Genomic DNA, 16,044 nt, shown 5'->3' on the forward strand with positions numbered 1-16,044 from the left:
GTATCAAAACATCAAATCTGCTTTATAAAATCACCATGTTTGCTTATAAGTTCAGTTGCACGTACTATTAGCGTAATGAACTTTTTAAGGTTAATGAAATCTGTCTTCAAGCCCTCATTTTTTGTGTTTTTCCTTAAGAACTGAACAGCGTTTTGTACTGTATGTCATGTTCTAGTGAAGTAATTCCCAAGCACAAGTATGTGTAGCCCAGAGGGTTAAACAAGTTTCAGGATGTGATTTAGACAATTACAAATTACAACCTTAAAATATCAGGACTGTCAATAGAGTACATTGCAATTCATTTTACAATATTCAGGTTTAGGAAAGGAAATCATATGTGTAAGTTGTGTCAGTTTGTGTGAATGACTTATGGTTTAATATATGTGCACATAGTTTTTATACTTGAATATTGTATAAAGCTTACAATAAATTGTATGGTTTATATAGTTTGTACTGGATTCAGAAGGAGGACTGAAAAAGTAGAAATCGATTTTGTGTTGCTCATTACCACGAAGGGCAGAAGACAAGTCACTGTGACCTAGCAGTTACTTCCCAGTGATCATGTGATCCGTTCGAATGCATTCTTAAAAAAATGCTGTAAGTATGCAAGTTTTCTTCCAGCTCATTTTTAAAGCATGCAGCTTTTGAAAAACGACCTGTCGCCTGTGTGTCACAGGTGATTGATCATTATTATATCCTGTTGTTAACATGCCATACATGTCACACAGAGTACAGTAAATACCTTCACAGGCAGAACTGAGATCTGAGATATCAAAGATAAAATGAATGTCTGGACAAATACTTCACAGAAGAATGTCTTTGTTAATTCATGTGCAACTCTTCAGTGATTTTAGGAAGTCATTGTGAATGTCTCGTCATCTCTTACCCTCTGTGTATGATTTAGCTTGTCCTTATTATAACAATAGTCATGGAGTAGTGAGTGTATCTGTGTGCTGTTGTACCAATCAGCAGTCCCATTCATGGCTGGCTTACCCTCTCAGCAGCGTCAGCTCTGGGATGAGTGCATTTTAACATTAGGCCAATCTGCAGCCTCAAGAAGAGGCCATATTCCCCAAATCCATCTTTATGTTGAAGGGGCCCAGGATAAGAATGCAGACAGAGGGCAGCAGTTTGTGCATTGGTTACAATAGTCAGATGACTTTGATCTAAATCTTATTTAATAAAAGAAACTAAATTTAAACATACAAATTTATATACACAACGTGTTGATTGTTGAATCAGTGGCCAGTTTCATAAATTAAGCCACTATGTTAAGATAAGTAATAAGTAGTCTGAACAACTAGTAGTTAGCCAAGGGGCAATAAATCTTATTTTTCAGATTCAGATTAAACCAATGTTTTTTGAAACTGACCTAAAAAAGTTATAAGCAATTTTTAAGAAAATTAGATGACTAACTTAAAGAAGTAAGACTAATCTAAGCATTTTATGCAACTGGCCACAGCAGGTCACTCTTTCATTAAAGTTTATATGTGAATTTAGGGAACCAGAAACTCTAAACGCATGTTACTGATACTGAGGAATAGAGACACATATAAGGCTTTGTAGGATATATGGGCATGCATGGAATGCTCTTTTATATAATTTACCACCTGCAAACCCTCTACCGCGCTACTCTTACTCACCTTACTATTAAGGTTAATGTTGTAATAATTCAACAAAAATTTTCTTGTTCACATTTTAACTTACATGGTGTGTTGCATTCAGATAAACTAACGGCTGTTGTTTTTAAAAGAAATATTTGTACTTGTTAACCTCTATAGCTATTTTCATGGGCCTGTATTAAGAGGGAAATTAAAAAGGATATTTTTCATTATCATAACTTAATCTAACGGACTTGGCCCCTTAAATGGGTCAACTTAACATTGTAAAAAGAATGTGATCCTTCCAGCTGGGCGAGATGCAGTGCCAAGTCAAAGACTTTGGGAAATATGTTGCTTCATGCTCGGGTACACATTACTGACAGTGTTTTGCTCTGTCCTTTACTGTGACCCTGCTATGACCCTTCTGAGAAAAAAAACAAACAAAAAAAAAACACTGGGAGCATGTTTCAATTTGGCCACGCAGTCTATACAGATAATAAACGGATTAGAGAGAAAAAGAAGTAATTCTCTTAAAGAAACAAAATCAATCTGTCCGTAACTTCCCTAAATAGAAGTATGCTGCAAACAATTCCCCAGATTATTCACTTTTGATATAAATTACAAAGAACAACTGCATCTTTCTTTAACTATAAAAAGTGTGTAGTTCAGTGAAAATAGTACCCTTTAATGCCGAGAGAAAAAAAAGGTTTTATTTAAGAACTCCCATTGACTAACATTTCAGAGTTTAATAAGTCTGATGTCATAACTACAAAATACTCTAAGATCATTTTCACTTTCTTTTGATGTATTTTATATCTTCTTTATTTTCCTTTTTTTTCTTATGACTCTTTAAGTCTTTTTATATCTTAAAATATAACATAGAAAGGCTCAATAGGCTTCCCAAGGTGAAGAAACTGAGAAATTTAAAAGGTTGTTAGAAATGTAACGTTCAGCATTGTCTACAAAATGTTTTTTATAAATCTAAAATGTAAAAAGTAATACAATATTTTCCTTACACTTTGTTTTTTCATTATTTACAGTTATACCTAGACTTTTTATCACTTGATGAACCACAAAGATATCAAAAGGATATCTCAATTCAGCAACTAAAAAAACAATTAATAGCAATTAATAAAGAGAAAGTGCAGTAAAGAAACACTGGACCACAGAGGGTTAACCATGGATATTTACAATGAGCGCGTCACCAGCGTGCACCGGAAGTAAAGCGCAATGGGACGCAGTCAATTTCAAGTTCATGTTGTCAAAACTTTTCGTCCGATGTCTTGTTTTCTGTATTGATTAGGCTCAAGCGCGCACAGTGCCGTGATGGCACACCGATATCTGCTTCTGTCAAGAGGCTGCAGGAACCTTCTCCACGCTCTGCTGCCTAATGTCAGATCAACAAGCCGCGTGCAATCGGTAAATGTGCAGCTTGACTGTATTTATCTGGAGCTTTCATCATCCGGGAACGCATCACAATACGCTACGATCTGATCACGAATACGCATTTTGTCATTTGTGTCCTGTCCGCTGTCACAGACCGGAGAGTTTGACAGTAAACAAGGCTCGGCCTGTCTGACATTGCGTTGGGTAACGCGTCCAGCTCATGTTATGTCACAGCGATATACCAACACAGCGTCCAAAACATCAGCTCGTGCTATTGCTAACTCTGCATTGCTTCTTTAACATTGTAATGATATTCGTGAACATCGTTATTATAGGTATAAAAACCATTTAAAGCTTAATTGGCGTTTCACCATCATCTGTTTTCGTATGATCTGCTGAAAATAGTTACATAATAATTCATAACGGGAAAAGGGGAGGATCCTGAGTACTGTCAACATTCAAAAACATAAAAAAAGATATATGACTTATTAGAGGATCCTAGAGGTTCTCCAAAGGGCTCCAGTGCTCCTTTTTTTTTTTTTTTTTCATTTTTACAGCATTCTATTTTTTAGCAGTTGTGATTATGTCTGTTCATCAGCTCAGTGTATCTGCTTTTGGGTCCAGGGTGTTGGGCAAATCGTCCTAGACAGAAGATCCTTGCTCTCTCAGGTCTTGGGCACCTATAGAAGACTAAGCTCCAAACCTCCCAAAGGTGTGAATTACATGAATTATAAAATGACACTGAGTTCTCAAAGCTGGACTGTTCTGCTAATGCGTTTTATCTTCTTCCACTGAGGATTCGAAAAATACTTCCCTAATAATCAAAACGGTGGTCCAAAAAATGGTGAGCCCAAGCCATCCAACGCAGAGGTCAAAGGTAATATTTCTCATAAGCTTATAATGTGAGCTAATTGCCTTTTGACATGCAATATAATCATGTTGTTTTCTGTATCTGTTTTAACCCAGAGGCCAAACCAACCAATGCTCAGAAGACCACTGGTGGAGGTGGAAGTAGTGGAGGAGGAGGAGGAGGAGGAAAAAGAGGGGGGCGGAAGGATGAATCCAGCTGGTACAGCCGTCTCCAAAAGGTTAAACGTTGTCTAGTAATTACTGTTGGTAATACTAGGGTTATTGTAACATTTAAAGCTTGTTGACTGCTGTTTGCTGAGGCAGATGTTATGATACGTCACCAGAGAGAACTCTTGACATTTAATTGGAAGATCAAGGGTAACATTTTGCTAAAAAATTAAATATTTAATGCATTAAAAAAAAACCTATGCATGGATGACTTGTTCGCAATAAGATCAATACAATGCACAATAACATGCCCTAATTTCTCTGACATTTCATGCAGGGTGATCTGCCGTGGGATGATAAAGAGTTCCGTATGTATTTTCTGTGTGGAACGGCCTTCTGGACAGCCGTCACATATTATTTCTTCTTCCGAGATGGAGGAAGAGAGGTCACCTGGAAAGACTTTGTAAATGGTTACCTTGCTAAAGGAGTGGTAAGTAATTACTTATATTTGATCATCTGTATTTTCAATCAATGTTGTTTGACGTTTCTTTCCACCTACATTTGAACTTTGATCCATGAAGTATTTTATCTCTGCTAGGTTGACAGGTTGGAGGTTATAAACAAGCGATATGTAAAAGTCATCTTTACCCCTGGTAAAACTCCAGTTGACGGGGTGAGTCCTTTACAATGATTTGATACAGTTATGATTATTATTTTTAGATATCATTGATGTCACTAATTTCATTGGTGATCATATAATTAAACAGATTATCCATTAGACTATCAGTAAGATTATCCATTAGACTACAAAGTAAGATATATATGTTTTTGAGAAATTAATACTTTTATTCAGCATTAAATTGATTGAAATTCACAGAAAATATTTTTTTTTTACATGTCATTTCTATTTCAAATGTACTGTTCTTTTGAAATTCTATCAAAGTATCTTGAAAAAAATATATAATGGTTTCCACAACAAAATTTAAATGGCACAACTGTTTTCAACATTGATAATAATAAGAATGTTTCGTGAGCACCAAATCAGAATATTAGAATGATGTTTGACACTGCAGACTGGAGTAATGATTGCTGAAAATGCAATAAATTACAACTGAAAAAAAAAAAATAATTTTCAAATAGAAAACAAATTTCACAATTTTAGTTTTTTTTCTGTATCTTTGAACAAATAAATGCAGCTTTGGTAAATTTAACAAAAAAAAAAAATCAAAAGTTATTTAGTATAATATAATATATATAATATAATTTTGCCATAAAAAGTTTTAGAATTTTTATCATGTTAATGTAAAAAAATCTTGTGTAATATAACGTGTTTGTTTGTTTGCTGGTTTTTATTGGATTTGTTATACTTGAATTTTTTTAATGGTTTTTGCCATGAAAATAGCATAATATACTGACATAGCATTAAATAAGAATGTACTACTACTACATTATAAATATCACCGACCCCAAAACTTTGAGTGGTAGTATAAATACAGGATTTTTTTTTTTTTTTTTTTTTCTGTCCCTAAAAACTATGCATATTAATCACACACAATGAACTGTGAACCTTCCTCCAAACAGCAATATGTGTGGTTCAACATCGGCAGTGTGGACACATTTGAGCGAAACCTGGAAACTGCTCAGCTAGAGCTGGGTATCGAAGGAGAGAACAGACTGCCAGTCGTCTACTCCACTGAAAGTGATGGGTGAGATATTGACTCAAATTTGCAATAAATTGAGTAAAGGATCAGAAAATTATCTTCAGTCAAATAAGGAACTTTAAATGCTGTGTATATTTGTTTCTTAATTTCATTTTTATTCTTCTGTAATTTCCAGGTCGTTCCTCCTCAGCATGTTGCCCACTGTATTGATCATTGGGTTCTTACTATTCATGCTGAGGAGAGGGCCAGCCGGGGCAGGGAGGCCAGGGAGGGGAATGGGTGGGCTCTTCAGCGTCAGCGAGACCACTGCCAAAGTACTACGAGATGAGATTGATGTCAAATTCAAGGATGTGGCAGGCTGTGAGGAGGCCAAATTGGAGATCATGGAGTTTGTAAACTTTCTTAAGAACCCAAAGCAGTACGAGGATTTGGGTGCCAAGATTCCAAAGGTAGCGCAAGACTTATACATAACATTACATAACAGGCTTGTAATTTAGTAAGTCAACTTAGATTTCAACAGAGGGTTTAATCTACTTGTTTAGGGGGCTATTTTGACCGGACCCCCGGGCACAGGAAAGACTTTACTAGCCAAGGCCACTGCGGGAGAGGCCAATGTCCCCTTCATCACTGTGAATGGATCAGAGTTCTTAGAGATGTTTGTGGGGGTTGGGCCAGCCAGGGTAAGTACATTTTTTGTCTCCTATTATGAGCTTTGTGGTGTTCTGTATGCTTTCCAACAAACCTTGTTCACAGTGTGACTAAATCATTTTGGGTAGGTTCGGGATCTCTTTGTATTGGCCCGGAAGAATGCACCCTGCATCCTCTTCATAGACGAGATCGATGCTGTAGGACGAAAGAGAGGCAGAGGCAACTTCGGCGGACAGAGTGAACAAGAGAACACACTCAACCAGTTACTAGTTGAGATGGATGGTTTGTACCTAGAAGACCCTAGTTTCTAAGATATTTTACTCATTTCAATTTTTTTTAAAAAATTTTTTTAGATTGCTTTATAATTTCATTGAAATTTCTTGTAATAAAAATATGAGCATTTTATTGGTCTCAAACTCTAGATTCTTTACGTGTCAGATCATCAAACAGTATTTAATGTTAGTATTAAAAATGATGTAATGGAATTATATATGCAAATTTATATCCCTTTCTCTCATTTGTAGGATTTAACACTGCTACCAATGTTGTAGTGCTGGCAGGCACCAACAGACCAGATATTCTAGATCCAGCTCTGATGAGGCCCGGACGCTTTGATAGACAGATATATATCGGTAAGGGTTTTTGTCACCAGCCCATTTTTTTTTTTTAATAGTTAATTACAAATTGTATCCTTTAAATTATTGGTGGACTTTAATCATAGGCTGTTTTAAAAGCTGCATTTTTTTTCAGTCATCAATGTGTTTAATGTTTTAAAAGTGTACACTACCATTCAAGTGTCTGGGATCATTCGATTTTTTTAAAATGTTTTTGAAAAGTTTCTTATGCTGACCAAGGCGGCATTTAATCAATCAAATATACAATAAAACAGCAATAATGTAAAATATTATTACAAATTGAAATAAATGATTTTTGTTTAATATATATTAAAATGTAATTTATTCCTGTGATAGTAAAGCTGAATATTCAGCATTCTTCAGTGTCACATGATTCTGCAGAAATCATTCTAATATGCTGATTTTGTGAACATATTTTATATTATCAATGTTAAGAACAGTTGTACTGCTTTATATTTTTGTGGAAACTGTGATTTATTATTTATTTTTTTTGGATTTTTTGATAAATAGAAAGTTCAAAGGAACTGTTTATTTGAAATATTTTGTAACCTTATAAATGTCTCTGCTGTCACTTTTGATCAATTTAATTAATCCTTGCTGAATAAAAATATGAAAAATCTTACTGACCCCTAATATTTAAACTGTCATTTAAGTTCATGTGTGTTTTGTATATTGCATAATGATTACAGGGCCACCAGATATCAAAGGCAGAGCCTCTATATTCAAAGTCCATCTGAGACCACTAAAGCTGGAAGCAGAGTTGGACAGAGAATCTCTGGCAAGGAAGATGGCTGCTCTAACACCTGGTTTTTCAGGCATGTAAAGACTTTTTATACATTTGAGTTTCAAAAGTTGTTTATAAGATGTGAACCAAGTTTCACTGCTTAATGACTTCTCTCTGACAGGTGCGGACATTGCTAATGTGTGCAACGAGGCTGCGTTAATTGCAGCCCGCCACCTTTCTGATGCCATCAACCAAAAACACTTTGAGCAAGCCATCGAACGAGTCATTGGGGGTAAGTGACAGATGTGAAACTTAAAAATCTTACTTGAATTTTTTTCTTAAACATATTTATAGCAAACTGTGATATTAATCTATTAGAGTGCATGTATAGTTTTGGTTTGAAGTGCAGATAATCCTAAACTCCCTGCATGTTTAGGTCTTGAGAAGAAGACACAGGTGCTGCAGCCAGAGGAGAAGAAGACAGTGGCTTACCATGAGGCTGGTCATGCTGTAGCCGGCTGGTTCCTTGAGCACGCCGACCCTCTGCTTAAAGTACAACTCACACTTTTTCACCTGTACTGTAATACTTTGCTTTTACAGTGTACACGGTCAAATCATTGGTTGTTTCAGGTGTCCATCATCCCGCGTGGGAAGGGTTTGGGCTATGCCCAGTATTTGCCTAAAGAGCAGTATTTGTACACCAAGGAGCAGCTGCTGGACAGGATGTGTATGATGCTGGGTGGACGTGTGTCTGAGGAGATCTTTTTTGGCCGCATTACCACAGGGGCACAAGATGACCTGAAGAAAGTAACGCAGAGTGCCTATGCACAGGTCGGTCATATATTTATATGATTTGACCATTGCCCGTATCATTGGTGATTCATACATAGTAAATGAATGATTTCTGAAATTGTCATTTGATAGGATTTTACTTTAATTTTATTTTGTGCTGTTTCGGAAAATGGAGAGGATAAGTAGTACACCCTGCTGGTCAAAAGTTTGGAATAATTAATACATTATTGTTTCATTTTGTCTGCACTATGGGCAGTGTGCTGACATATGGCACGGTTGTGTCTCCAGAGTTCGAATCCCTCCTTGTGGACCTTTCCCAATCCCATCTCCCTCTCTCTTTCCCACTCGCTTTGTCAAATCTCCACTGTCCTGTCAGAAAACACGCAAAGATGCCAAAAAAATCCATAATTTAAAAAAATAATAATTATTGAATTATTTTATTATTTAATAATTAAAACATTTCTTATGATCGGTGTTGAAAGTTTTTTCTGCATAATATTTGTGTGAAAACTCTGAGTACCTACCATTCGAGGGTTGGCAAGTTAAAATAAAAAAAAAAATTTAATTAATAAAAATTCAACAAGAATGCATTAAACTGTTTAAAGATATTTATAATGTTACAAAATATGTATATTTCAAACTTTTGTGTCTTCAGTAGGTATCGCTTAACATTACACCTAAAGGTGTGTGTATGTGTGTGTGTGTGTGTATATATATATATATATATATATTTTTTTTTTTTTTTTTAATAATAAAAATAAGAAATTTAACTTAAACACAAAAAACAGCATAATAAAAATAAATCATAATTAAAATCATAAAAATAAAAATTCCATCTACATACTAAAAAAGATTAATCATGATTAATCGCATTCAAAGTAAAAGTTTGTTTACATACTACAGTATATGCGTGCACTGTGTATATTTATTATATATATACAAATACACACATATGTAAAAATATTTGTATGTATTGTATGTAAACACTTGTATATAATTTATATAGAAATATAAATATTTTACATTTAAATCTAACATTTCCTTAATATATACATGTATATGTGTGTATTTATATACACATAATAGATATACACAGTACACACATGAATAGATTAATCACGACTCATCATTTTGCAGCCCTATTTCCATCACAGGAAAATTATATTTTAAAATATATTAAAAAAAGAAAACAGTTATACATATATTTAATTACTGTATCTTTTACATATTACATCCCTAATATAATCCACAGAACCCAGCTGAAAACTGTTACTCTTCCATCTACAGATTGTGCAGTTTGGCATGAATGAAAAGGTAGGGCAGGTGTCTTTCGACCTGCCACGGCAGGGAGAAATGGTTTTGGAGAAGCCCTACAGCGAGGCCACGGCATTCCTCATCGACACAGAGGTCAGAAACCTCATCAACACAGCCTATCAGCGCACCCAGCAGCTGCTAAATGAGAAGAAGGCTGAGGTGGAGAAGGTACAGCAGACTACTATCAGGATCAATGCGTTTTACATTGATTTGTTTTCCTCATCATGTCACATGAAATGTGTGTACAGAAAACTGTGAAACATAACAGTAATGCTCTCTTTTTACCACTAGGTGGCACTACGTCTACTGGAGAAAGAGGTGCTGGATAAGAATGACATGGTGGAGCTGCTGGGCCGAAGGCCGTTTGCTGAAAAGTCAACTTATGAAGAGTTTGTGGAGGGAACGGGAAGCATGGACGAGGACACGTCACTGCCGGAGGGCCTGAAGGACTGGAACAAGGAGCGCGGCAGCGAGAAGGAGGAGAGTACAGAGGAGCAGGTGGCCCGACAGATCACTGGTGGTATGCCCTTCTGAGGACACCCGTTCACCATGACCCTGGACGGTCCAGAGCACTTATTTAAGAGATGGGAAACACTTGCCTGACGGACACTGAGGCAAGTACCCTGTTCTTCAGAAGAGCTGCAGCTCTTGGTAGTAAGCATTGGACTTATGTTGTGTACAGTAGAGTGAAATATAAACTTTCTTGTGCTGAGGTTTGTGTTTCAGCGAAATTTAAAGGATCAGGAGATCTTCTGTTGAGGTGAATTGTATTTTACCTGACACATCAGCGCTTTGCCAAAAAATATGTTTAACTTGAGGCAAAAGCACTGTAGCTTATCAAGAAAGATTCTCTCTAGTCACTTCAATTTTACTTTTCAATGACCAAGAAGACATACATAAAAAAATCTCTCTCTCTCTCTCTCTATATATATATATATGTTCATTTCTAACAGGAGACATGTTAAATCACCTGTAAGCTTTGCCGCTGATATGCACAGGCTGCGTTTACTCTTTCTGTACATTAAGATCCCAGTTCAAAACTGCCGCAATTTTGTGACCTTTCTGAAAGGTCTTTTTGCAGTTCTGCTTGCTCACTGGCTTCTGAAAAACTGAAATATACATGAATGTTGTGAACAGTGTCACACAAAGTCACTCTTGTCTCTCTCAGATTTTCACTGGTTTGAGCATCAGCCTTTGGTTTCCATGTTATTTTATGCAGTTTATGTTCATGTCTTTTGATTGAAGGACAGAGCAGTCATTTTTGATGTGTTTTCTTCTGTTGAACTATTTGCTTCATTTATGGCCCAGACAGCTGCTCTTTGTGGTACAGGCTGACTAAACTATTGCTCATTTTGAAATAGTTACATACGACATAATTCGCGTTTGTAATGAAATAGGATGCAAGCATACACAAATGCAGATAAGTAGTTCATTATGTTAATGACCAGCTTATGAACGTGTGTTATTTATGACAGCAGTATTTATTCTACAGTGCAAATCCAAATCACAAATCGAGCTTTGAGCTTTAAAACAGAACTCAATCTAATACGCATTGTCCTTTTGTGACTTCAGCTTGATATTACATCTAAATGTGTATTTTGTTGTGTGCAAAGGGTTTTGAACATGTTTGAAAACCTAAATAAATCCACATAAATTTCAAATTGTTTCTCTTTAGTCCTTAATACTTCTGTGTGTGGCATGAATTTGTTGGTTTTGTTTAGTACATGGATTTCAGATTGCTAGGAGATACACTGATCCACAGCTCCAGACTGATAAAAATGGTTGCAAATGCAGCAAGAAATATGAATTAAAATGATTTGAAATCTAGTGGCACTGATGAACAGGAAAGCTTTGAAAATGAACTGCTTCTTTTTGACGAGTCAGTCAAAAAAGATTCATGAAACAATCTGTAATCTTGTGTGCTAGTTAGCATTTAAATCAGACTCAGTGCGTGAATAATTCAGAGACATTTGGGAGTTCACAGTTAACTAGTTATGTTGATTAGAAATAAACTGGAAACTTGCTGTGATATGTTCTAAATCTTTGTGACATTTAAATCTGTCTATTTTTGTTCATGTATAATTGGGTGGCATTTTCTTTTTGTCCCCACAGTTTTGCATTTAAAAACAAAACACAAATCCATGAAACTAAAAATAAATAAATAAATCAGTAGTTGAAATAAAGCTGAAACAAATATTAGATAAAAATGATAAACGTTGCCTTGGTAACTAAAATAAATAATTTTAAGTACTAAAATTACTAAAACTAAATTAAATTTCAAAATTACTAAAACTTCAAAAATCAAATGATTATAAATTATTTCAAATCAAAGGATAGTATATAGTATGTTACATAAGTAAAGTCAGAGTCACAGAATGTTATTTTAAACACAACTAGTGCAGCACGTTACTGTCTGTATCAAGTAAATTAATGAACACATTTCTGAATGGCCATCTATATTCAGTGAGTCTATAATGACAACTAAAAAAAAGCTTGAAAAAGAAGTTATTTGGCTCCTTTTAGGGGCCAATGGCACTCTTGTCATTTTGTTTGTATAGAGGGCTGAAATTTTAACGAGGAGAAATTCCACTCTTTGTTTTTGAACTGTTGCTGGAAGCAAATATGGATCGTTTTTTCTCTCAACAGATGCAGCGCCCCCATGAGAATCTGGTAACGTGCTCAACGAAAGCATGGACTTTAAATGTGTATTCACGCGAGCATTCGTGATGAGTGTTCGTGATGAGCATTCAAAAATACACCGCAGCCCACTTTCAGTGGCGTAACATTTACTGTAGCGCTTCTGCGTTTAAACAGCAGTATGAATCAGCTGCTTGCTTGCTGGGGAGGATGTCCACATTTAGACCAGGCAAACATGAAGAGGCTTCCCTCTCTGTCTCCTCTGATTCAGCACTAAATGAAAGTCTTCCCCACACTGTGACATCACCTGCATAGATTAGCAGCTCGCCTCGGGAAAGTGAGAACTGCTGGAGTCAAAGTCATACTGAAACTGCTTTAAAAAGTCAAAGGAGCTTTTGAGTCACCATTTGTGACGTCTGTCCCTATATATATATATATATATATATATATATATATATATATATATATATATATATATATATATATATATGAGCTGGATGATGTGAGACTGCTTGCATTGATCCTATTCGGACAGGAAGTTTTGAGGTTTGTCAGTGTAGAACGTGACATTTCTTGGCCGCCTAAAATATGAAAAATCCTTGAAAGTGAAGTGAATATGCTTTCACTGGACTGGAGAGCATGGGGCTGAGAGAGGGGAATAGGAACGGCAAAGGACTTCAAGCAGGGATTCACTCTCGGGTTGCTGGAGGCACAGTTGCACTATATGTTGACATGCTGCCTATGCTATCATGGCCAGCTGGATTGTTTTTTAAAGGCATCATGACATGAGAAATCAAACTTGCCTTGATCGTTTAGCATATAAGAGGTCTTTGTACCATTAAAACATCCTGCAAGTTTCATAGCTTAAAATTCCCTCCTTATTATAAACAAAGCATTTATTTAAAACAGCTCATTTTGGATCTGAGGGGCAAGGTGATGCCACCTGGACGTCGTCGTTTGCATAAACACTGCCACCAGAACAAGACATCGACAAATAGTCTTCTCACCATAAGTCCCACCCACTGGCGTTCAGCCACTAACGGCTGACACTTGATCATGCTAAATGAGAGTGTCACGTCGCATCAAAAGCAAACAGAAATTACAGTCACATGCTCGAGTCTGTCAATAGGAGAAATGGAGTGAAAGAACATTCACTTAGCCCCGTTTGGTTTAAACAGCCTTAAAGAAAATCCTTAAAGGGTTAGTTCACCCAAAAAAAAAAAAAAAAAAATCAGCCCATGATTTACTCACCCCCAAGGCATATACAAGGTGTATGTGACTTTCTTCTTTCAGATGAATCCAATCGGGAGTTATATTAAAAAAAAGTCCTGGTTCCTCCAAGTTTTATAATGGCAGTGGGCGGGTGTTTTTGTTCAACAGTCCAAAAGAAGTCCAATAAAGCACATCCATCCATAGTAAACAGTGCCTTACACAGCTCCACGGGGTGAATAAAGGTCTCCTATAGTGAATTGATGCATTTTTGTAAGAAAAATATCCGTATTTAAAATGTTAGAAAGTTTTCTCTAACCTCCGCAAACTGTTGTACGTGTGTTCAAAAAAGAGTGCCTTTTCGGTGGTTGACCTAAGACATATGCATAGCGCTTGCACCGGTGAGAAGTGACGAACGCGGAAGCATAGGAGAGGAGAGAGCAAAAGAAAACACCGGTCACAAATTAGAAGTACAAAATGAGGATTTGTAAAGAAAAATGTCAGAGGATTTCGATATAAGCCAAGAGGGGGTGGTTTTCCTTTGCTAAAGTAAGTAAACTTTGCTTTGTTGGTTCTCGCGAGACTAGCATATTCTCACCTATCGTCCTACGTCCAGAACAGCTTGTGTGTACGACAGTTACCAGAAGTTAGAGAAAACTGTTTTTTAACGTTTTAATAATATTGGTATTTTTCTTACAAAAACACATCGATTTGCTACATGAGGCCATTATTTACTCCCCAGATCTGTGTGAGACACTGTTTGCATTATGATTGGTCAGGTCGCCTGTCAATCAAACTCCTGCGAAAGGTCAGTTACTATCAAAGTTGAAAACAGTTGTGCTGCTTAATATTTTTGTGGAAACGTAATACTTTTTTTCAGGAATCTTTGATGAAATGAAAGTTCAAATGAACAGCATTTATTTGAAACAAATCTTTTGTAACATTCTAATTGTTTTTATTGTCTTATTTTACTGACCCCAAACTTTTGAACAGTAGTGTATGTCAGTATAATTTATAAAATCACCAGAAGTTTGCTTTATGTAGCAAGTTCAGGAAGTTTGAGAAAAACTAACTGTTACTCATTTTGACAGAGAATAACTCATGGACACATGTAAAAACGTGATTGCTTCAGGAGATGCAGAGGCAGTTGGCGGTGAAAGTTGCAAACATGACTTCAGGTGATTCATTGGCGATGATCAGCGTCTGGTGAAGCAGGTAGAGTGATGAAGAAAAAGCGCGAGGGATCCCGCCTACCATCAGTACCACAGCGTCACTCAGTGCGGCCTGACTCATACAGAAGTGTAGTAGTGGGTGAGGACTATCCTGCCAAAACTCACTCCTTACAACTTCTTACATCATCAGACTCACAGTTATGACACCATAACATAACACAAGCACAAAATACTACAGGAACAAGCCATTTTTAACAACTTCCAACTTCATATTTTTGTTCTTCAACGCATATGTGGAATTGACTGCAGAGAAGAAAAACTAAAAAAGACTTGTGGGTTTGATTAAAGTAATTGAGCGAATGAGATGTCTGAAGACAGTAGAAGTTTTCACAAGAAAGAAAGTCAATTAAAAACACGTGAGAATGCACAGATGATGAGGCCTGTCTTACTCATTCCCAGAGTCCCTCTGTGTGTCATCTATAGAGAGAGGAGGCGTGGCAGGCAGTAGGATGTGTGATGACACCACCTTATGGGCACCTTTCAGAAATAGCAAACTCACCACACACGCTGCCCAGGCGAACATGTGGCAATGCTAAGAATAAGTGTTTAAGAGTTGAGAATGATCCGTTGGAGTGTTGTGTTCTTTTCTAAGTGTTAACAAGTCCAGGAATAGATGCAGTGATGCCAGTGGGTGGATGAAGGGTTGCCCGTATGATGAGCCCACGAGCACATCAGCAAGAAACTTTGGGAGTTTTTATGCTTTTGCATTTGATTATACAAAATAATCAATAAAAAAAAATCATTAGCATCAGTAAACAGGAACATGCAATACAAAAATGACAATCTGGACCCCACTGTCTTTTACTATATGGAAAAAATATTTTCAAAATATGTTCCACAGAAAAAAAAAGTCACACAAGGTTTGGAACAACATGAGGGTGAGTGAATGCTGACTTTTATTTAGGTGAACTATGCCTTTAAGCTATTAGATTAAGTCATTTTAGAAAGAGTTTTTTTTAATGTATATATATTTTTCACAGTACCTTTTAAATCAAGATATTTTGGCTGATTATCCACAACATGCAGGTTTAAAGATGAGAACAAATTAAATTGATCAAAAGTGACAGTGAGAACATTTATGTTAAAAGATTTCCAATTTAGACAGATGCTATTCTTTTTAACTTTTTGTTCAACATACTGTTTTCAACATAGATAAGAAATGGGTGCCAAATCAGCATCTTAAATTAC

The 16,044-nt window shown here is 36.2% G+C and overlaps 1 protein-coding gene and 1 long non-coding RNA gene across 2 annotated transcripts in view; one reads left to right on the top strand and one right to left on the bottom strand.

Annotated features, from left to right (window-relative positions):
- Positions 1-2,788: 2,788 nt before the first annotated feature.
- On the top strand, positions 2,789-11,439 carry LOC109103486 (AFG3-like protein 2). The gene is made up of 17 exons (XM_042718113.1): positions 2,789-3,020; positions 3,606-3,699; positions 3,784-3,864; positions 3,954-4,075; positions 4,342-4,494; positions 4,603-4,677; positions 5,586-5,710; positions 5,841-6,114; positions 6,208-6,345; positions 6,442-6,595; positions 6,838-6,945; positions 7,638-7,763; positions 7,854-7,964; positions 8,109-8,224; positions 8,303-8,503; positions 9,752-9,946; positions 10,070-11,439. Exons 1-17 carry the CDS (start codon positions 2,928-2,930, stop codon positions 10,310-10,312), a joined length of 2,409 nt encoding a protein of 802 aa, XP_042574047.1. The 5' UTR covers positions 2,789-2,927; the 3' UTR covers positions 10,313-11,439.
- Positions 11,440-13,740: 2,301 nt separating this feature from the next.
- The window catches only part of LOC122136190, a 28,434-nt gene continuing 26,130 nt past the window's right edge, over positions 13,741-16,044 (bottom strand). The window contains exon 3 of the long non-coding RNA XR_006153998.1: positions 13,741-13,874. This is a non-coding gene — a long non-coding RNA (uncharacterized LOC122136190). The remainder of the gene's footprint in view (positions 13,875-16,044) is intronic.

Source organism: Cyprinus carpio, chromosome B2, assembly GCF_018340385.1.
Source record: "Cyprinus carpio isolate SPL01 chromosome B2, ASM1834038v1, whole genome shotgun sequence".
NCBI classification, from domain to species: domain Eukaryota; kingdom Metazoa; phylum Chordata; class Actinopteri; order Cypriniformes; family Cyprinidae; genus Cyprinus; species Cyprinus carpio.

Coding starts and splice junctions, on each gene's coding strand:
- LOC109103486 (XM_042718113.1), top strand. CDS start 2,928: ATGGCACACCGATATCTGCTTCTGTCAAGAGGCTGCAGGAACCTTCTC. Junction 3,700..3,783: donor AAGCTCCAAACCTCCCAAAG/GTGTGAATTACA, acceptor TCTTCCACTGAG/GATTCGAAAAATACTTCCCT. Junction 5,711..5,840: donor TACTCCACTGAAAGTGATGG/GTGAGATATTGA, acceptor TGTAATTTCCAG/GTCGTTCCTCCTCAGCATGT.